This window comes from Ictidomys tridecemlineatus, chromosome 11, assembly GCF_052094955.1.
Source record: "Ictidomys tridecemlineatus isolate mIctTri1 chromosome 11, mIctTri1.hap1, whole genome shotgun sequence".
NCBI classification, from domain to species: Eukaryota; Metazoa; Chordata; class Mammalia; order Rodentia; family Sciuridae; genus Ictidomys; species Ictidomys tridecemlineatus.
Genome location: NC_135487.1, coordinates 32,033,414 through 32,053,576, shown reverse-complemented (window position 1 = coordinate 32,053,576; position 20,163 = coordinate 32,033,414). Strand labels below are relative to the sequence as shown.

At 50.5% G+C, this 20,163-nt stretch overlaps 3 protein-coding genes and 1 long non-coding RNA gene across 13 annotated transcripts in view; 1 reads left to right on the top strand and 3 right to left on the bottom strand.

The window, feature by feature from the left end:
- Window positions 1-632: 632 nt before the first annotated feature.
- Window positions 633-4,041, bottom strand: Atp6v0b (ATPase H+ transporting V0 subunit b). 3 transcript variants are annotated; one of them, XM_078026124.1, is made up of 9 exons: window positions 3,850-4,024; window positions 3,246-3,392; window positions 3,106-3,154; window positions 2,795-2,878; window positions 2,589-2,666; window positions 2,341-2,410; window positions 2,174-2,225; window positions 1,783-1,973; window positions 633-943 (listed from the first exon to the last, which is right to left on the bottom strand). In XM_078026124.1, exons 4-9 carry the CDS (start codon window positions 2,851-2,853, stop codon window positions 917-919), a joined length of 477 nt encoding a protein of 158 aa, XP_077882250.1. In that variant the 5' UTR covers window positions 2,854-2,878; window positions 3,106-3,154; window positions 3,246-3,392; window positions 3,850-4,024; the 3' UTR covers window positions 633-916. The 3 variants fall into 3 exon arrangements, with proteins under 3 accessions (XP_077882250.1, XP_005317993.2, XP_040144462.2); XM_005317936.5 differs by lacking the exon at window positions 3,246-3,392 and having other exon boundaries at window positions 3,850-4,041; XM_040288528.2 differs by lacking the exons at window positions 3,106-3,154; window positions 3,246-3,392 and having other exon boundaries at window positions 3,850-4,026.
- The window catches only part of LOC144368023 (uncharacterized), an 18,295-nt gene continuing 2,152 nt past the window's right edge, over window positions 4,021-20,163 (top strand). Inside the window, exons 1-4 of one of the 2 annotated variants that reach the window (XR_013427744.1) lie at window positions 4,021-4,155; window positions 5,492-5,555; window positions 17,666-17,729; window positions 19,142-19,165. This is a non-coding gene — a long non-coding RNA (uncharacterized LOC144368023). The other variant, XR_013427745.1, reaches the window with a different exon arrangement.
- On the bottom strand, window positions 6,082-9,663 carry Dph2 (diphthamide biosynthesis 2). Of its 2 annotated transcripts, XM_005317932.5 has the most exons (6): window positions 9,301-9,663; window positions 8,927-9,039; window positions 8,471-8,694; window positions 7,385-8,068; window positions 7,122-7,298; window positions 6,082-7,042 (listed from the first exon to the last, which is right to left on the bottom strand). In XM_005317932.5, exons 1-6 carry the CDS (start codon window positions 9,445-9,447, stop codon window positions 6,918-6,920), a joined length of 1,470 nt encoding a protein of 489 aa, XP_005317989.2. In that variant the 5' UTR covers window positions 9,448-9,663; the 3' UTR covers window positions 6,082-6,917. The 2 variants fall into 2 exon arrangements, with proteins under 2 accessions (XP_005317989.2, XP_040144456.2); XM_040288522.2 differs by lacking the exons at window positions 8,471-8,694; window positions 9,301-9,663.
- Window positions 12,901-20,163, bottom strand: part of Ipo13 (importin 13) — a 21,657-nt gene continuing 14,394 nt past the window's right edge. For 5 of the 6 annotated variants that reach the window (XM_021719821.3, XM_040288515.2, XM_040288516.2 and 2 more), the window contains 8 exons: window positions 19,839-19,976; window positions 19,574-19,670; window positions 16,495-16,547; window positions 13,994-14,060; window positions 13,847-13,905; window positions 13,622-13,711; window positions 13,146-13,327; window positions 12,901-13,069 (listed from right to left, as the gene is read on the bottom strand). In XM_021719821.3, coding sequence (XP_021575496.1) covers window positions 12,973-13,069; window positions 13,146-13,327; window positions 13,622-13,711; window positions 13,847-13,905; window positions 13,994-14,060; window positions 16,495-16,547; window positions 19,574-19,670; window positions 19,839-19,976 — 783 coding nt within the window. In that variant the 3' untranslated portion in view covers window positions 12,901-12,972. Of the gene's footprint in view, window positions 13,070-13,145; window positions 13,328-13,621; window positions 13,712-13,846; window positions 13,906-13,993; window positions 14,061-16,494; window positions 16,548-19,573; window positions 19,671-19,838; window positions 19,977-20,163 lie in introns of those variants that run through there. The other variant, XR_005735157.2, reaches the window with a different exon arrangement.

Below are 20,163 nucleotides of genomic sequence, written 5' to 3'. Positions count from 1 at the left end.
GAGGTCGGACAGGGGAGGGTGCAGACTGGCCAAGCCTTTTAAGCCTGGTCTGGCGAGTGGGCAATCTCAGGCAGGGGTCTAGGAAATTTGTCAACTCTTCCTGGAGAGCATCATTAAAGGTCGGCTAAAGTACAGGGGGTTTGTGTTTGTCGGGACCTTGAAAGGTATGGATTGGAAGTGGCTGGGGCTTTTAGGGTACCAAGCGGTTGGGTAAGGTTAGGAGCAATTCAGAGATTAGACAGGAGTAGAGCTGGACAAGACCCTAAGAATGTGGAACCGAGTAGAGGTTGTTGAGAGAAGATGGATGCAGGGGCAGAACTCTCAGAAAGGCAAAGGTGCAGAGGGTGACATGCCTGAGGTTAGGCCATACAATTTGGGCCTAGTGGACAGGGCCCCAAGGACATGGGACCGGGAGGATCCCAGGCACAAAGTCACCAGATTCAGTCATCCTTTCAAGAAATATTTTCAGGGGCTACAGAGCCCTTAACTCAGCATACTCTCTCCACCCAGGAGCCAACTCTGTTTAGGGCAGAGGCATGTACAGAGCTAGAAAGTTGGCATGAGGTTGAGGCACATAAGCCCTTTACCCTTCCTCTGTGAATGGTGGCGCAAGAGGTCAACGGAGGCACTGACCCAGACATATACCACGTTTATTTCACAAACATTGGGAAGATGGGTTGGGGGTGGAGATGGGGGGTACAGGTGCACAGCTGCACAGAATCGCCATCAGTAGCCCACTGCCCATACTGAGGATTCAGCCTGGACTGCAGTGCCTCCAAGTCAACAGACAGCAAGAGGAGTGCGGGGAGGGCCCTGAACACCAAGCCCCCTGAAAGGCTACGGGGCACAGCTCCAGCTGTCCCAGGAAAACCAGCAATAAATAAGAGTAGGGCACGGCCCCACCCACACAGATCACCTAGTCACCCATCTTCACTCTGGAGGTCTGCAAAAGAAGAACAGAAGTTAGGTAGGGACAAAGGAATAGGTAAGAGAATGACCAATGACAAGATCAGACCCAGCAAACCCATGTCTGGGTGGACACATCACAAAAGATGAATAACCAGGGGGCCAGGGTTATGGCTCAGTGGTAGAGCATTTGCCTAGCACGTGTGAGGCACTGGGTTCGATCCCCAGCACCACATAAAAATAAACAAATGTCTATCCACAACTAAAATAAATAAATAAATAAATAAAAGATGGATGACCAGATCAGGATAGATGCACTGTGACAAATAAATGATTGGAGACAACCAGAGTTAGGCTATAGAACAGACAGCTGGAGAGAAGAAGCATATGAACAGTGCCAGTCACCAAGAATCAACCCAGTCAAGCACCTCCAGTCACATTTATACACTGAGGCTGATCCTTAGTTATAAACCCACAGTATGAGACAAAAAAGACATGTTTTAGACATGCTGTCACAGACAGAGACATACTTAAGCCCTGAGAGAGACAAACACATCAAGCCAGACTGATAGACACTGACAAGATCCCAGCATGGTCCAGACCACAAAGACATCATCTATATTTCTAGAGACAGTAGACAGGAAGAGGATGACAAATAAACCAAATAACAGATAAATGAGAGATATACACATATAAAGCAACAAAAAAAGTAGGAAAAAAATTTTAAAGCCTTAAAAGAGGAGACAGGAGATAGGAATGAGGTGATGGAAGCTACCCAAGAATTCTACAATCCCATGGGTAGAAAAAGAAGCTCTTTAGGAGGGTAAGGATGAGTTGGAGACAAGGACACAGAGGCTCCCTAAGGGGATTCAGCACCTGAAGGATTGCGACGATGACCCCAAAGAGGCCGATGGCACTTCCAAATATTTCCACGATGAGAATCTTTACAAAGAGACTGGGGTTCTGAGCGTCAGCCAGGGCCGCCCCACTGCCCACGATGCCCACGCAGACTCCACAGAAGAGGTTAGACAGACCCACTGTGAGACCAGCCCCAAACATGGAATAGCCTGGGGAACAGAAAAGGGCTCAATGAGGCCAAGCCAGAAATGGGTGAAGATGAAGGGCTAACGGGACCAATTCCCACCCTAACCCTGATGAGCAGGCCAAAGTAACTGAGAGAATATAAAAAGGAGAAATCCAAGCTGGGAGGTAGGAAGCAGGAAGCAGCTGTGAAGCCCCTGCTTTGCATATTTACACACCCACCTACCTGCATGGTAGTTTCGATGACCAATGGCCTGAGGGTCAGTGGCACTGAAAGGCTGCAGAGGGCAAAAAAGTAATCAGAAACCACCTGTCATGCATCCCATTCCCTATCTCTATGCAATGTGGGTAACACACTGGAATGGATGCCTATCCCACCCCAGTCTTCCTTACCTCAGCCATGTTGCTAATGACAATTGCCATGATGATGCCGTAGATAGCCACAGCCTCACAGAAGATGATGCTGGAAGTGGTAAATGGCAAAAGTAGAGACAGGAGGTGAACAAGAGAAGATGAGAAAGAAACCAACTTTCCTCCCCTGAAAGTCCCCAGCAGCCTTTCCTCATCTCATATCTCACCCTATCAAGAGGCAGGCAGCCCTTCCACAGCTGGATCTGACAACCACTGGTCTTTACACTTACCTGACCAGGTTCTTGGTCTTGATTCTGGGGGCCTTCACCCCTCCCCCAATGATGGAGGAGCCTGTAATATAGATGCCCCTGGTGAAAGGATAAGAAACTGGTGAGCACAGCCCAAGCTGTCACTGCCCCCAGGATGACTAAAACCCCAGTGACACCATCTGCCATGACTCAGTGCCTCCCCATAGTCCCACTATCCCAATATTCACCAGGCTGCCCCAACCACAGACAGGGAGATTGCTAGGCCAATGCCTAGGTTCGACCACATGAAGGGGGAAGTCTCAGTCAGGAACCTGGTGTGGAAACAAGGAAAAAAGCAGTTCAGCTCTGTTAGGAAAGGGGGCACAAAACCCTTAGCCTCCCCTCCCCTCCAACTCCACCAGTCCTAGATACTGCAACAACAGACTAAATATCTCCCATGATCCATGCCCCCAGCAGCTTGGGGTGATGTGGGGCAGGGGCTCCCACCACAGAAGAAAGCAGCAGCTCCTAGTGGAATTCTCTTCCTGCCCTCCCTTACCATGCCACATCAAAGCGGAAGCCCAAGTCAAAAATGGTGTAGCAGATCCCTGCAGTAGCGAGAAAAAAGGGTTAGGGGCTGCTCTCTAGAGAGAAGCTCCCCAACCTACAGAAGTACTGCTCAGCTGACCCGCAACCTACATCAGAGTAAAGGGAGAGTCCTCAAGCCGCCAAGTGAACCAGATACCTCCGCTCAGGCCTCCATTTTCTGCCACTCCCTCGTAACATCTCCCTCAATGACACCAAGCCCCAAGACCCTCCAGACACGCCCGGGCAGGCCAGAACGCCCTGGAGAAAGGGAGGGAGCAGGTACTCCGTCCGGGCCCGGCCGGATCCCGCCGGCCCAGTCGAGCCGCTGTTTACCCAACAAGCTGTGGGTGGGGGAGGGCAAAGGATGGGAAAAGAGGAACCGGAGCAGCCGGCTCACGACCCACACTGGTCGGTCGGGAGCAAGAAAATGAAGACAGGAGTGAAACATGAGTGATGGCAGAACTGACAGGACAGAGCTAGCACTGCTCTCGCGGCCCTCAACTTCCGCCGCCCGCGCCCTTCATAAGCAGCGGGAGCCCTGGCCTCCTCTGTCGCGTTCAGAAGCCCCAACAGGCTAGAGGCAAGACCTGGAGCCGGGGGCAGAGGGCTGCGCTGGGGCCTGGTATTGCTGGCAGGCAACCCCCTTTCCCCGCGGGACTCCAGCCCCGCCAGCTCGGCCAGGACGCTGCCCCCGCCCGCCTGGGCCCGGCCTCACCCACGACGAGCGTGCAGGCCCAGAAGGCCACGAAGACCCCGGAGTAGAGCAGCGCTAGCCCAGTCATGGCGGCAACGACAGCAGGGGTCGGAACGGTGGGGCCAGAGCTAAACCGCGTCCCAGCGTCCACCGTCCGCCCCGCAGTCTGTCCGCCCGCCCCGCAGCATCACCTGACGCGCCCACGTGACGCCCTGGGACCACGTGACTCCACGCCGGGCCCTGAGCTGCTGAGCCATTCGTCTCGAGCGTGGCGACGACGGACGACTGGCGCTAAGCATTGTGGGGGTTGTAGTCGCGCGCCTCCGGGTAGGCTCCGGCGCCTTCCTCACGAGATACTCAGGCTTTTAGCGTGTTCCCCCCCTCCCCCCGTCTCATACCTGAGCCAAGTCTGGGGCCTCTGTGGTTTAACCTCCAACCACTGCTGATCCTTCGGACCTTTGTCCTTCTACCAATTCCAGGAGAGTGCAGAGCTGTTCCTCCCGCTGAAGTATGCCTCTTCATCTTATCCCCTGGCCAACACCCATTGGTTCTTACAAATCATTCTTCCAGGACGCCTTCTCTAACCCACAGGCAGGGTGGGCCTGCATGCTGTGGGTTCCCTAGAGGCCCCGGAGATACGTATAAAATTTAACTAAGGTCATGTAAACCTCCGTGCTTAAAGGCCTCAATGGCTTCCATTTTCATTCAAAGAAAAAAAAAAACAAAATTCTTACAGTGGCCTAGCGATGCTGCTCCCCAGACCTCTTACCTGAATTTTTGTTTCTTTTGCAGTGCAGATGGAGAGAACCCAGGGCCTCGGGCATGCTAGGCAAGGGTTCTACTATTGAGTGACATTCCCAACCCCGACTACATCTTCTAATACTCCTCCCCCCTCTCTTCTGGCTACACTGTCCTTGCTATTCCCTGACTGTTCCAGCCATGCCCCCACTTCATTGCTCTTAAATTCATTCCCTCTGCCTCTAATTATTCAGGTGACTCTACTTTATAACGTCTTTACTCACTTTCTTCAAAGTCCTTCCCTGCTTAGTCTGTGTAACGTTGCAACTTTCCCAGCTTTGTTTCCCCATGGTACATAGTTAGCACCATTTTTTTTTTTTTTTGAGAGAGAGAGAGAGAGAGAGAGAGAGAGAATATTTTAATATTTATTTTTTAGTTTTCGGTGGACACAACATCTTTGTATGAGGTGCTGAGGATCGAACCCGGGCCGCACGCATGCCAGGCGAGCATGCTACCGCTTGAGCCACATCCCCAGCCCATTAGCACCATTTTGTATACCAAGTGTTTTATTCTGTTTGTCCATCAGAATGTCTTTCTGTTATTCTCACTGCTGCATTACCAGTGCCTGACAGAGTGGGTCTTCAATGCACGTTTATAAAATACATGATTGGCCAGGTGTGATGGTATGCCGTAATTCCAGGGACTCCATAGGCTGAGGCAAGAGGATGGAAAGCTCAAGGCCAGCCTCAGCAACTAATCGAGATTCTCAAAAAATAAAAATAAAAAAGTAAAAAGCTCATTGGTAAAGTACCCCTTGGTTCAATCTTCAATCCCCTGTACTAAAAATAAATTTTAAATTATTTATTTATTTATTTATTTTATAAGTAAGGTCATGTAACTCCCCTGCTTCTGCCTCTACCATTAGACTGGGCACTCCAAGGGCAAGAAACCAGAAGATCTGGAAAATGCCAAACGTGGAGAATGAAGAGGTGAGTCTTTTCAAGTTATTCCTCTAAATCTTTTTTTTAAAAGTATATATTTAGTTGTAGATGTACACGGTATCTTTATTTTTTTATGTGGTTCTGAGAATTGAACCCAGTGCATCACATGTACTTGGCATGCACTCTACTACTGAGCCACAACCCCAGGCCTATTCCTCTAAATCTTTAGGGCCCAGCAACTCCAGTTTGCTTGAAGCACTATGTTGGTTTATGCCTGTAAACCCAAATGGACTTTACACTCCTTTTCTTCTGACAATTATTTTTTTCGTCCAAAAGATCCAGCTTAGGTATTCCCTTTGGGAAGCCTCTTGAGTCCTTGTCAGGTGCCTGCTATGGAATTCATCCGCCCCACAGGCTTTCCTCTTCACACTATTCACAGTACTGTTCACAGTGGTCACTGAATATTTAACTGTTTCTCTTCCCAGCTACACAGTGAAGACAGTAATCTGGTTAAATACAATTCACATCTCTCTCCATAGAATGTAAGTGTTTGATGAACAAAAAGAAACAGAAGGAGAAAAAGTATCTGGTTTATTTAAGTTTCTGTGATCTCCCCGAGAAAATAAGACTGAGCAGACACAGACCAACACAGTCCAATAAGAGTTTTCTACAGTGATGCGAATGTCCTATAATTGTGCCATCCCTTCATGCAGCTAATTGAGTGCTTGAAATGTGATTAGCATGATCACAAAACTGAGTTTTAATCTACTTAATTTCAATTAAATAGCCAATAGCCATATGTATCCAGTAGCTAAGATCCTGAACAGTACAGATCTAGACTAGTTGATTCTCACCTAGGAGCATCTGAGAACCCATGGGGGATACATCCCCATCAATGTCTGGAGACATTTTTTGGTTGTCAAAATTGAGGGACAGTGCTTCTGATGCCTAGTGGGCATTCTGCTAAACATTCTAACATAAACTGTACAGCTTCCTCAACAAATAATTATCTGGTCCCAAATGTTAACAGTGCTGAGGTTGAGAAACTGTGGTCTGGACCATCAAGCACCTGCCTTTTAACATGGGTAGACCCTCAACTGCAGACCAGAAACGGGATTAGCTACCCAGTCCTGGACTGCTACAAGGACAGATGGGCCCAGGACTCAAGGAAGCCCCCAAGCCTTTTGCCCATCAGTCAAATAACAGGAAGTTACTAAGCCAATATGTGCCAAGCCTCAAAGCAGGGTAGAATAGGACAGGCTCAGGCCCCATCCTCAGTGAGGGCTGCCTGCCTTCTCTATCCAGTTTCCTTCAAAAATCCTGGGAAGATGATGAGAAGTTGGTGCAAAGAGCACTGAAGGTCCTAGCAGCAACTCCTAAGTTCCTCTGTGTCTCTGGCCCCATGTGCTATCAGCTGCTTCCCTCATCCTCGTATGCGATAGCAATCCCTCGTCTTCCACTCACAGCTTCTGTCACCGGAGTCTGACCCAGGCGGGGCTCTAGTCCCTGCCAGCTTCGGGAACTAAGGAAGGAGGCTGTAGAGAGAGGTGGCTCAGGCTGAGTGGGCTGATCTGGAGAAAGAGTACAGCAAGGGGCACAGATTTATACACTTACCTGCTGGGCTACTCTCAGCCAATTCCAGTTGGGGCCGTGGGGTCAGAGCAAAGCATCCAGGATCATTTGATAAATGCCAGGCAGGTGGAGGTCGGAGCTCCCCAGAAATGAGTGACACATCTGGGGTGTCCCACAGCTCTGACTCAGGGGGTGGGAGGGGCACATGGAAGGGAGAGCCTGGAAAGGAAGGTGAGAGTAAATTCATGTTGGCCCCCCAACTCCATGCCCCAAGTTTCCAGTGCAGGTAGTGCTCCATCACTCACCGGGTAACAAGTCTGCATAATGTGTGAGATGAGGAGCCAGGCCTGGAGGTGGCCATGCAGGGTTGCAGGCAGCTTCCAGTTCACAAGGTGCCAGTATAGGCTGGAAGAAGCCACTAGAAAGCTGGGGGGCTAGGGCACCCAGAGGACAGGCCAAGAGCACAAAGACATCCATCTCAGGAAAGTTGGCAAGCTTGGCAGGGGTGGGCCGCCCCAAGGCCAACACATAGCTACGTTTGCCAGCAGACTTAGTTAGGTTCCGCAAGTGTGCTAGTGCTTCACGGTGTTGGGCCACACCCAGTGTGCCCGCCAATAGCCCTATCACATGGGCATCTCTGGCCTTCTCCACCAGATACTGTCTTCGTGCCCTTAGCCGCCCAGCCCGGGCACTCTCATCCTGTGTCTGTCCTGTGTCTGGGCAGCAGGAGGAAAAGGGCCGCCCTGGTGCCCATCCCAAGAGCAGACGGCTGAGGTCTGGATCAAGTTCAGGGTCAGAGCTAGCTTCAGAGCCCCCCACATAGAAGGCACCATATTCTTCCAGACATCTTCCTAAGGCCAGGGGGAAGTGGCGCCCAAAACGTTCCAATGGTTCAGGCACTGGTCTGGGGGACCCCACTGGCAAGGGAAGAGCTGGGCTAGAGATAAGCAGATCCTTGTATCTTGGGCGCAGGAGAGTGGCCAAGGCCTCTGGAAGAGAAGGAGGGGGTGTCAGTGTTGGGGCTTGGTAAATTGCGAGTTCCCTCATCTCTAGGGAACCAAATGTGACCCAAAAGTGAAGGATGGGCTGTGGTGGTGCACATCTGTAATCCCAGTGGCTTGGGAGGCTGAGACAGGAGGATCACGAATTCCAAGCCAGCCTCAGGAACGGGGAGGTGCTAAGCAACCCTGTCTCTAAATAAAATACAAAATGGGACTAGGGATGTGACCCAGTGGCCGAGTGCCCCCGAGTTCAATCCCTGGTCCCTCCCACTCTGCCCTACCCCCCAAAAAAGTGAAGGATGGGGCCAGCCCGTATCAATAGCTATATGGGAAATTAAGGAACACAGCTGCGGGTCCACCCTTCCCTCCTGCATAGGCATAATTCCTCACCCAGGGCGTGGGCACAGGCTGGCTCACTCAGTAGCACTACAGGCGCTGTGGGATCTGGGTTCTGTGCTTCAAAGGCCTGGGCACAGAGCTCCAAGGCCACAGAACGTTGACCAAAGACGAAGGCAACAGGAAGAGGTCGGGCTGGGGGACTTAAGCAGGCTGGTCCAAAGTGTACAAGGGCCTGAGCTCCAGCTTGCTCAGCACCCAGTACATCTACACAGCAGCTACAGGAGAGAGACCATCAGTGAGAGAGGTTCTCATCTGGAAGTGAGATGCTGTCATCAATAAGAAATACGGCCAGTGAAGAAAATGGTGAGATGAAAGGAAGACACTGTCACTGAGGGGAGCTAATATCAGGAGGAAAATCATCATCCTCTTGGAATCACAGCCATTGGAGGCACACAATGTCAAAGGGAAACCCCATAGGGCCTGGCCCACTTATGCCTGAGTTCATACCTGCCATAGGCCGTATCCCCTAAAATGAACATCTTTGATCCTGTGGCTTCCTCCAGTCGTGCAGCCACGGCCCCAGCGTCTCCCAACAGCTGGTCTGGGAACTGCAAGGCCACCTGTAAGCGTTAAACCATGGAGTCAGGAATAGCCCTGCTTCGCCAAGAGCCTCTTCAAAGGAAATCTTCTGGGAGCCCCCACTCGACCTCAAAGCCTGGAGTCTCAGAGCACTCCGCCTCATGGAGTGACTGGCGGGTGGTCTGCGCTGCGGGCAGACTGATACTCCCCAGTCCTCATCCTTAAGAAATCCCCAAGATCCTGATCCTCTTGGTGTCCCATCGCAAGAGAAGCGAGCCAGCCCTCTTTAGGTCTGCTCTCACCCGTTGACACCCCACGTCGCGGACAAATCCAATGACTCGCTCCAGCTCGTATACATGGTCGAGGTCGGCGAGAGGAGTGAGCAGTCCGGGGTCGCCCGCCTCCCGCTGCAGAGCCGCCTCCGCGGGGCTGCTAAACGTAGACTCCATGAAGCACAGCTTGGGTGGCAGGATGCAGCAGGGGACTACCTCGGTCAACTTCGGGGCCCGTACCCTCAAAAGCAGTCCTCCAAAAAGCCACTTTTTGGGAAGAAGGGAAAACAGCTTGCCCACTACTCCTGGATTTCAACTACGAACGTGCAAACGCGTGCTCCGCTGGACACGGGTTTGTCGGGGGAGACTACTTCCGGGTTTGAGGCGTGGTCGATGGCAACCTTACCAATCCCAAATCAGCACCGCTCCTACTGTCCAATCCTCGCTTCCAGGTCCCACAGAGAACCAATGACCTGCCTGCATCAGAGACCAGTCGGAAGTGCCGCAGAAGAAGGCGCGCGGCCCCCTGGGCGTTGTAGTTTCCCTGGCTGCGGATCCCCGCAGAGGCGCGCTGTCGGATTCAGCCCACCGACCACCTACAGGAATATCGACGGACCGACTCCCTGAAAGTCACTATCCCGGGGCTCTCCACCACTGCCCAGATCCTATCTGGCGGTTACTAATGATCTCATGTGCACTATATCGCCTGGGGGTGGGGGTGGACATCATAGCACAATTTTTAACACGGGCTGAACTGCCTGGGTTTGAATATCAACGCTTGGCCAACTGGTGTGGAAAAAGGTGGAATAAAAAAGAATGGAGGACACAGTGAGGGGCTTAACAATAATACCTCCTGATAGGATTGTCCTGAGGGTCAAATTAATTTAATTATAACACTTTACAAATTAGTCCTTTGAATATCCCATTTGCTATTATAATCATGGCAGTCTGTCAATTAGGTAAACTTTTGAGCACTTATTGACCACCACGCACTACATTTCTAGCCTCTGAATTAAGAATTATCCCATTTTACAGAAAACAGACCCAGGTTTGAAGACTAAAAAGGCACAGTAGCCCGGCAAGGTGGCACAGGACTGTAATCCCAGCAATTTAGAAGGTTGAGGCAGGAGGATCTCGAGTTCAAAGCCAGTCCCAGCAAAAAGTGCGGCACTAAGCAACTCAGTGAGACCCTGTCTCTAAATAAAATAGGGTTGAGTATGTAGCTCAGTGGCCCAGGTGCCCCTGAGTTCAATCCCCGGTACCAAAATAAAAAATAAAAAGACAGTAGGTCCGTGGCATGATCAGCATAAAAACCAAGTGTACTGATTTCAGAAGTCAAGCTTCAGATTCCTCATTCTCCTACTTTCTGTAGCCTGCATTTGTCATGGGGAAGGGTGGAGGTGGGAGCAGAAGACACCTGGACACCAGGTGGGTGGGGGGAAATAAAACCTAAAAGTATGTGAAACATCTCCATCTTCTCCAGAAACACGGAGTCAAGAATAAAGTGAAAATGGGACTGAGAAGGGTTAGAGGAAGGTGGAAAGAGCAGCTTTATGATGACACAGGGGAACTGACACCAACTAGTGTGGGAAAAGGTGGAATAAAAAAGAATGGACACAGAACTTCTGCAATGGTTGGGAGGGAAAAATGGAGGGGGGATGAATGTGGGCATAACCAGTTCCCCTGTCAAGGGGACTCAAAGCTCATGGAAGGGAGTGAGAACAGGTTCCTGCTCTTCAGATTTTATGTGTGTGTGTGGGAGGGATATTGGGGATTGAACCCCAGGACACTCTACCACTGAACTGTATCCTCAGTGGTTCCCCCTCACTAAGTTGACAAGGCTGCCCTTGAACTTAAGATCCTGCTATCTCAGCCCCCGGAGATGCTGGAATTACAGGTGTGCACCACCATGCTCTGCAGATCTTACTAAGAAGGCTTGAGTGCTAGAGAGGCAGCCCAGGTGAATTATGGCTGAGAAGACAGAAAAGGAAGCAACACTGCAAAGGGAAGAAAGCAAGAGCAGGCCAGGTGCTGTCCTTGGTCCTGACAGAGCCCTGACCATTTATGCTTAAGATCCCTAGAAGAAAGAAGTTACAGATGGACATGCATAGGAGCTACAACACCTTCTGCCCACCCCACCACACAGTCCCATATTCTTTTTTCTTTCTGGGTGTACACATGTGAGGATTGAACCCAGTATCTTGCAAGTTAAGCAAGTGTTCTATCACTGAGCAGCATTCTCAGCCCTCATTCCATTTTCTATAGCCCACCTCAACCATATGCAAATTTGGGTGCTTTAAAAAAAATACCCATGTCGGCTGGGTATATAGCTCAATTGGTACAGTGCTTGCCTTGCATGAATAAGGCCCTGAGTTCAATCTCCAGCACCACACAAAACAAAACAAAAAAACCCACAAGCCAGTGTGGTGGCACATGCCTGGAATCCCAGCGGCTCAGGAGGCTGAGACAGGAGGATCTTGAATTAAAAGCCAGTCTCAGCAAAAAGTAAGGTGCTAAGCAAGTCAGTGAGCCCTGTTCTAAATAAAATATGAAACAAGCCTGGGGATGTGGCTCAGTGGCCAAATGCCCCTGAGTTCAATCCCTGGTACCAAAAAAAACAAAAAACAAAAAACAAAAAAAAAACCTATGCCAGCTGGGTACAGTGGTACACTCTTGCAATCCTAGCAGCTCCAGAAGCTGAGTTAGGAGGTCTGCAAGTTTGAGGACAGCTTTGGCAACTTAGCAAGACCCTGTCTCAAAATCAAAATTTAAAAAGGGGTCAGTGATGTAGCACAGTGTGGTTAAGCACTCCTGAGTTCAATCCCCCATACCAAAAAAAAAAAAAAAAAAAAATCACAACAGAACAAACCAAACAAAAACACCACATCAGCCAAGTGCAGTGCTGCAAGCCCATAATCCCAGTGACTCAGGAGGCTGAGGCAGGAGGATTGCAAGTTCAAGACCAACTTCAACTTAGTGAGACCCTGTCTCAAAATTTTTAAAAAGGCTTGGGATTTGGCTCAGTAGTTAGGTGACCCTGGGTTCAATCCCCAGTACCCAAAACAAAAACAACAACAACAACAACAACAAAAACAAAAACAAAAAAAAACAGAAAAAAACAACCCCCACCAGACACCCATCCTGGAAGCCCAATTCTTTTCTTTCCTCCCAAATGGACCCAGCCCAAGGCCCCAAGTCTTCTGCTAGGATGCCTCCTATTCCCATCAAAAAAGAAACTCTCCATGTGACCTTTCTTCCCTATTCCTCCAGCTTAGCATGATAGCTCTGACTTGCCCAGCCTTTGTTTAGGGCAAAGCTAGGTGCCTAGTACTCGGCATTATTGATTGTAATGCATGTGTGCAAACTGGAACTAATTTAATGGTAGCTGAGAGCTGCTAACACTACTGTAGCCACTCTATCTCTTGCCACCCCAAAGGCAACAGCAATATTCTGAATGGTTCCAACCTAGGCAGCTTAGCTACGGGAGTCCCCTCTCCCATCCAGGAGCTAGAGGGTGTTCCCACCACTCTTGACCAAGGCGTAGGTTCAAGTATCCTCCCATTCTTTCCCTGCGCTTCTAGGCACAGGCTTTCAGTTGGTGACAGTGGCAGAAAAAAAGGAAGCAGAAGCAACAGTGAAGGTTCAGGTTTACTCTTTGGGAATAGGAAGGGGTGAAAAGGAGTATGTGGGCGGGGGCGCCCCTCAGTAGTCAGCTGTGTAATCTGTGCCATGTAGCCCCCGGCAGAGCAGTGTGAACTCCTTCACCATCTCCTTCACCCGCCTCTTGTTCACTCGCTCACTGGAGAAGGGAAAGGAAAACAGGTTAGCACTATCTACCAATACTGCCACCTCCTCCCTGCCCCAGCTCTGCTCACCGAAGGATCTGTTGGCTGAAGGTGTCCTTCTGTTCGGGACTGAGGCGGGCAGAAGGAAAACCAGGTGGTTGCAGTGCCTCCTTGATCCACAAGCTCAGGAGGCTGAAGCAGTGTTTGTTCAGGGCGAACAGGATATCGGCAAAGCAGTCCATGAGGCTGCGGGAGGCCTGGCCCCCAATGGCCTGAAGGAAAGGGCTTCTCAGTACACCAGGGTCTTGCCTCTTCTGCAGCCAGGAGGCCAAACCATGCCCCAGGGTTTCTGGGACAGTTCTGCAGCCACATTGCACAAGTGAATACTGCTTTTTCAGAGACAGCTAATCCTTGCAGCAATCCTAACAACTTTTCAGCCACTTAATGAAGGAAGAATCAGAATCCAAGAGCTTAGAGAACCAAATTTTTCAGCCTCCCAGAAAGTCAGTTGCCTCAGCAGTGAGGGCCTCCCCACCAACACCAAATCCCCACTTGCTCCAGCTCACCTCTAGCACTGCTACAAGCAGCATACGACCGTCCTCCTGTACCACCTTTCCCACAGATTCTACTTCTCCACACCGAGGCAGCAGCTCTGTCTGCAGAGGATGGAGAGGCTTGTCAGTCCTGGATCCTTCCCACCTCTTCCTGAGGATGACACCTACATACCATACCCCTATCCTCTAGAGTCCTAGGCAGGGCAGGGTTGGGGGATCAGTCAGCATGGGACTCACAAAGAAGCCACAGGAGGCCTTGACAGTAGGTGCCTCAGGGAACTTGAGGGCCAACACAGCTGTGGGAGAGACAAAGGCAGATCAGATGGGGCCTAAGAATCCTCCCAAGGGAGCCCCAGGCCCACCTGTCCACCTGGCCCCACTTACCACACTGGAACACAGCTTTGACATCCAATCGTTCACACAGGAACAAATCTGGCTTCCGCTTGAGAGCCTGCAGGAGGTGGAGCTGGTAAGCCCAGCCCGAGCCAACTCCAAGGACCATCCCCCCACTCACCTTCCACCCCAGTCCCTAATTTCACGCATCACAGGTAAAGGCTGAAACCCAGCCATCTCTGGGGAACCCAGACCACTCCACAGTTCAGTTGGTCAGGCGAGAAACAGCCCAAGGGGTTCTGTGTAAATGTATGTGTACATAAATGTACAGGTGTGTGCAAGAAAGGTTGGAGGTGGGGATCATAATGCAGAAAAATGTGGGTCATAAGTCACTCCCAGAGCGAACACTTCCCTCCCCTCTCCACCAGGGGCCAGACCTCCTGCAGGGTCCAGGTAGCCAACACTTATTTTGCTTTCATTCACAGAAGAAGTCGAGGCCCCTGGGTTTATGATCAGAGCAGCAGGAAGAAGAGATGGCAGCTGGACATGGAGCCCCCAGCCCAGCAGACCCCCACCATGTCTTGCCTACATTCCTCAGCCCCCTCCAGCTCCTGTTCAAGATGAGGAAAAGTAGGACAGGAGCCTTGGAATCCCAGCCCCATCTTTCACCTAGGATACCCTGTGTCCAGGGCCTTCTCAGCCATAACTACCCTAGGAGCAGTGCTGCCATGGGGGGAGCAGATGGATTGAAGGGGCAGATGACTTGCCCCAGTTGGTACCAGGACATGACTGGCACATCCTCGGGTCACAAGATACACTCAGCACAGCTCTAGCAGTCCTCAAACACTGCTTTTTGCCGGCAATGCCCCCAGCGCATATCATAGAAATCCCCACCCTTCAACCCCTCATATACCCGCTACCCCATGTTCACTCATGTGCAAATATCCCGACATGCACCCTCACTTGAAAGGCCCTACTCACACAGCAGTATCCTAATCCCTTACATGCACACACTGTCCCATATCTGAAGCACACCCTCACCACAAAGTCACACACCCAAACACCCCACATCCCAAACCATCCACATACCCATACTCTCAGTCTACCCAGGTCTCCCACGTATGTACACTCTCCCAGCACACCCACAAATACACATTCAAACACCTTCCCCACCAAAAATATATCCTTGTGGATACCCATACACATATTCATCCAGGCTCAGAACATTCTCCATCCTCACCCCTCGCTTTCCCCCACTAGACTGTAAATTCCAGGAGATCAAGAACCATGTCTGCATTTGCTCACTATTATATCCTTAGCACCTAGCAGAGTACTAAGCATATATTATACACTCAGTCAATATCTGTGGAATAATTAAGCAGAGACACACTCCATTTACCTCAACTCACAGGACTCCCCCACCCCATAGGAGTTCCTAAACACACAGCACTCTGTATCATACTAATTCTGTACTGCCAAGACACAACACATATTCCTGTCCTCCATTAAAAACACACTCCTGCTGGGCGCAGTGGTGTATGCCTATAATCCCAGCAGCTCAGGAGGCTGAGGCAGGAGGATCTCAAGTTCAAAGCCAACCTCAGCAACTTAGCAAGGCCCCAAGCAAATCAGCAAAACCCAGTTTCTAAATAAAATATTAAAAAGGGCTGGGGATGTGGCTCAGTGGTTAAGCGCCTATGGGTTCAATCCCCAGTACAAACACACATACACACTCCCACAGCCTAATATACACCCTCTATCACATTCCACACTCAACATCCCTCAATACAACATCAACACAACACAACACAAACGTACTACACACATCAATGTACGACATGCATCAACGCACATGCCCACACTTCAACTTCACATTTATCTCAATGCCCAAAACAATACACATACTACTTACAGATTTCTGCTCTCTTCACAAATCAAACTCAAAATACAAAATAAGGTGCAACACACTTAAACACATACCAGACACAAACACATCCTAATGTAGTCTCACAGTGGAGCCTGAACCCCACCACCCAGCAGCAGCACAACCTCTCCACCAGCCAGGCTCCAGGCTCCAGTGTTCACATTTACCTTTAGCCCTTCCCTCTGGAGCTGCTCCAGGCCTACCTCTTAGAGCAGGCTGGGAGTGCAGAGGCAGGCAGTTCCCGGCAGGAGCACGGGAACAGTGCAGCCCAGACCCTTCAACTCCAGCCCTATCCCTGAATGTCCTGGCAAGCCAGCCACACAGGAACTGCTGGGCACAGTCACCACCCACTCCCTTCCCCACTCCCTCCAGGCCGGCCCCCTTCCCTCCCTTCGGGATCAGCCTCTCCCTGGTCTTTGTAGGAGACTGAGCTAGTTGAGGCAAAGGGGCACTAAAGGAGGATGTTGGGTTGTCAACTTCCACGGAAACAGATGAAGAAACTCTATTCAACTGAACAGAAAAAAAAAATTTGTCAACAGAAAGCTAAAAATAGGCTTAAATTGAATATCAACATAAGAGAAAGAGAAAGAGAGAGAACAGAACGTGAATGAATAAAACTAAAACACACCTGTGCCAGGAGTTGCATAAATGAATCAACAATATCAGGATGATCCCTGGGCCCTAAAATATAATAAAGATGGAACTTAAGAAAAAATTATACAAACAGCAACTCAACCTCATATAGTTATGTGGGACTGAGAGCCTGCAGGGAGACAGCGTGGGGGCACATGAGCAGCAGGAAGCAAGATAAAGAAACAAAACATACAAAAACCATGAACTGGGAGAAGCCCAACAGAAAGAGACGGCAAAGTGAAGGACGGGCCTGCCCCAGCTCCCCTGAAGGGGCCTTCCACCTACTTCCCACTCTTCCTCAGGCCAGTCCCCGCAGTGTTCCTTTGGTGCTCAAGCAATTCTGGACTCCATATAGCTGAAGAAATAGCCCCCACACTTACTGTGGCCTCCACCAAGCTGGGGTAAGCCCACTGCTTCTTGGCATATACCTATTACAGCCATGGAAGAGGAGGGCAGGGCTGGCAGCAGGTCAGTCCTTGGCCCCTCCTTTAAAGCCCAACTGATGACCCTAGACAGTCAAAGGCATCAGGGCCTGAGAAAGTGCCCCTTACTTCCATGGCTAGAGGGCTCTTAGTCTGGCCAAGGAGAAGATTCTATTCCATCTGCTTTAAACCAAAGGATTTCTGTTTGGATAGGGCAGTACCCCATGTGCTTTGGGGCTGGCCAGACAAGTCACTGGCCTACAGGAGTAAATGGTGTCATAAGTCCAAAAAATGAGAGCCCCGCCCTGGCAAGGTCCCTCTATATGGACACAGACTTAGCAGAGAGCCAAGCTCAGGGCTGAGGACCAGCTCCCACCATCTGGACATGCCAAGGAAGAGGGAAACCAGTCACCGTATCACCCCATGGTCCAGTGGGAAGGCAGAGCCCTAGGAAGTCTACAACTGGGATGACATACAGGTATAGGGACCATCCTGCCCATCAAGACAACAACCCCAACAAATATGATGTTGGACACCTCTGCCTCCAGTTCTGATAATTCCCATGGCAAGAACAGGCATGCACCTGGAGCTCCTGTCTGGGCTTCTCCACTCTCAGGAAGATGCAGTGCAAAAACATCTGCCTGAGACACCATTAAGTAGCTGTGTGATCTTGTGCAAGCCACAAACACTCAGTTTCCCCATCTGTAACAAAGATAATAATCTCTTCCCTACTTCCTTCTCTAGGATTCCAGGAACCACCGATAAAGGCTGTCCCTCTCTGAACCCTGAGTTACTCAAGTCCTCAAAAGTAAGTCCCAATGTGCCCCATGCCTGGTGCCACTGTAGAAAAGTGGGTTCAATGTTCAGCTCAGTTGCTCTGCTGGAGGTGAGCCAGACAGTGATGAAGAAAGGTTCTAAGGGCAAGGAGCCCTCATCCTCCTTTATTTAACAGCGTCTGAGGCCCACTCTATGCTGGCCTCATTCTGGACACTGGGGCTGCAGGGAGAAGAGGCTTAATCTTGCCCTTGAGGGGCACCGTCTAGAAGAAAGACAGACACAAGATCTGGTTGTTGTGTGTGGTCAGTGCTGTATCAGCTGTGTGTCCACAATGTAATTTCCGGCACAAAGTTAGAAGTACCCAATTCTGCCTCAGAGGCACTTTTCTGAGGATTGATGGTCTTCCTCCTGTCTAAGGCCTGAGGAGTGAGTGTTTATCCAGTAAAGGGCCCAGGGCATTCCAGTCAGAGGAATTGTAAGGAAATGGGACGAGGTAAGGAAAAAGTCAGTGTGGATTCTACAGCTGTCATGAGGACACTGGCACGTTAGAGGTACACGTTAGAGGTACACCAGAGTTTTGCCATATAGGTGGGAATAGGAGGACAACAACCTGAGGGCAACAGGCAGCAAGGAAAGGAAGGGAAAATGCTCAGATCTGTGTTTTATAGAGAACCTTACAAACTACTGTATGCAGAATGGATTCCAGAGAAGTGCACATGTCAAAGTGGAAAATTGTTGAAGTAATTCAACAATCCTAAACTGAGGCAGGGCCCATGGAGGGAGAGGAGGAAAGATGCACAGAGTTAGCACCATTGGGACTTGTCCCAAAGAGGGTACAAGGAATGGGGAGAGGTAGAGTTGAGGAGAAGTGCACTGGGTTTCTGGCTCAGGTTTCCCCTTAGTTTGGACCTACCCCATACCCCAGAGAAAAGAGAGGCCAGGACCAAGGGACCAGACACTGAGACTATAAACAAAGAACACTCTGGACTCCAGCTGAGATTCCTGGTGGGTTTTGTTTTTGTTTTTGGTGTTGCTGGGGATTGAACCCAGGGCCTTATGTTGCTGGGGATTGAACCCAAGCCCTCTACCAACTGAGCTATATCCCCAGCCCTCTCTGGTGGGTCTTAAATCTGGGACTACAAATCCAGGCAAGATTCACAAAGCTGGCAGAGCAGTGCTGTTTCTTTCCTAGGCTGGAAGCCTGGGTTAGGTAGCTGGGGAAGGTTGGAGGCTGCTCTCATCTCTCTCAGAGGTCACAAAGAGTTGGGGCTGCAATGAGTGCCAAAGGTACTTGGCTTTGGGCCTAGAAAGGACTAAACCTTAATATGAGGAAAGGATCCCCAATCTGAGTACTTTATGTGCAAAACCCCCAAGCCAGGGCCCCAAAGGGAGTGACTAAACCTATAATAATCCTATCAAATATGTGATCTCTCCATTTCACAGATATGGAAATGAGGCTCAGCAAAGGTAAGTGACTTGCCCAAGGTCACACAACTAGTTGGTGGTGATGAGCTTAGAATCTAGGTCTACCTGACTTCAAAACCATGCGCTTCCCACTTCTCATTACATCCCAAAGAAAAGGAGCCAGCCTAGTGCCCCAAGTCCCTCAGAGCCTTGCCCCTGTCTTCCCCAATATCCAGGCTGGCCCTGCACCCAGCAGGCCAGCAGAAGACATCATTCACCCTCTTATCCACTTCAACCTGAAGTGTCAACTATTTGTAAGGTGAAATTTGTGCTGTTCTTCATCCCACAAGTATCCAAGTCCCATGTGCAACTCAGGGGACAGAGAACACAGTGGGCAGCTTTGGCTCCCCAGTCAGGGAAGCAGAGGCAGTGGCAGTGGCGACAGCAGCAGAGACCCTGCTCAGAACCTACCTTGCTGGAAGAGAGTGAGTGTGACGGAGGTGACGAGCAGGAAGAGGGCCTCAATTGGGGGAAAGTGGGCCGGCTCATGAGCAAATATGTGGACCAGCTGAAACAAAGCAGAGCAGAGAACACTGGTCAGCTGGGGCACTTCTTAGCAAGCCAAAATCCCTAACTGTGGTGGGGTACCCCAGCCATGCAGCCTGCTAACCCATCCCACCCAGGTCAGATCTCTGCCTAAGATGATATTCAGAGCTGCCCAAACCAGAAGGCCCACCTGTCGAGTGAGGTCAAGAGCAGAGGCCTGGGGGATAGTGCTGTACATCCGGCCTAGCATCTCACACAGCTGTGGCACCATGGGGGCAAAGTCATCCAGCAGGGTCTTAACAGACTTCTCAAAGATGGCGCACACCGCCTTGGGAAGAAAACACAGGGGCCCTGGTCAGCAGGTCACCACTAGCTGGAACAGAACTGTAGCTCTGCCCAGAGGGGGCCTAAGAAAGGACCCTTACCTAGAAGCCTGGCCAAGCCCTGCAAACCAAGAAAGATAAACAATCTGACCTTCACCCTGAAAGGCAGGGGGCAAAAAGCCCTCCACACAG

Excerpts from the sequence above, each read along its gene's own strand:
- Atp6v0b (XM_005317936.5), bottom strand. The coding sequence starts at position 3,916 with ATGACTGGGCTAGCGCTGCTCTACTCCGGGGTCTTCGTGGCCTTCTGG. Across the intron at positions 2,411-2,588 it reads AAGACCAAGAACCTGGTCAG|CATCATCTTCTGTGAGGCTG; the intron begins GTAAGTGTAAAG and ends TACCACTTCCAG. Across the intron at positions 2,226-2,340 it reads TCATTAGCAACATGGCTGAG|CCTTTCAGTGCCACTGACCC; the intron begins GTAAGGAAGACT and ends TGCCCTCTGCAG.
- Dph2 (XM_005317932.5), bottom strand. The coding sequence starts at position 9,447 with ATGGAGTCTACGTTTAGCAGCCCCGCGGAGGCGGCTCTGCAGCGGGAG. Across the intron at positions 9,040-9,300 it reads GCGACGTGGGGTGTCAACGG|GTGGCCTTGCAGTTCCCAGA; the intron begins GTGAGAGCAGAC and ends TAACGCTTACAG. Across the intron at positions 7,299-7,384 it reads TTATGCAGACTTGTTACCCG|GCTCTCCCTTCCATGTGCCC; the intron begins GTGAGTGATGGA and ends CTTCCTTTCCAG.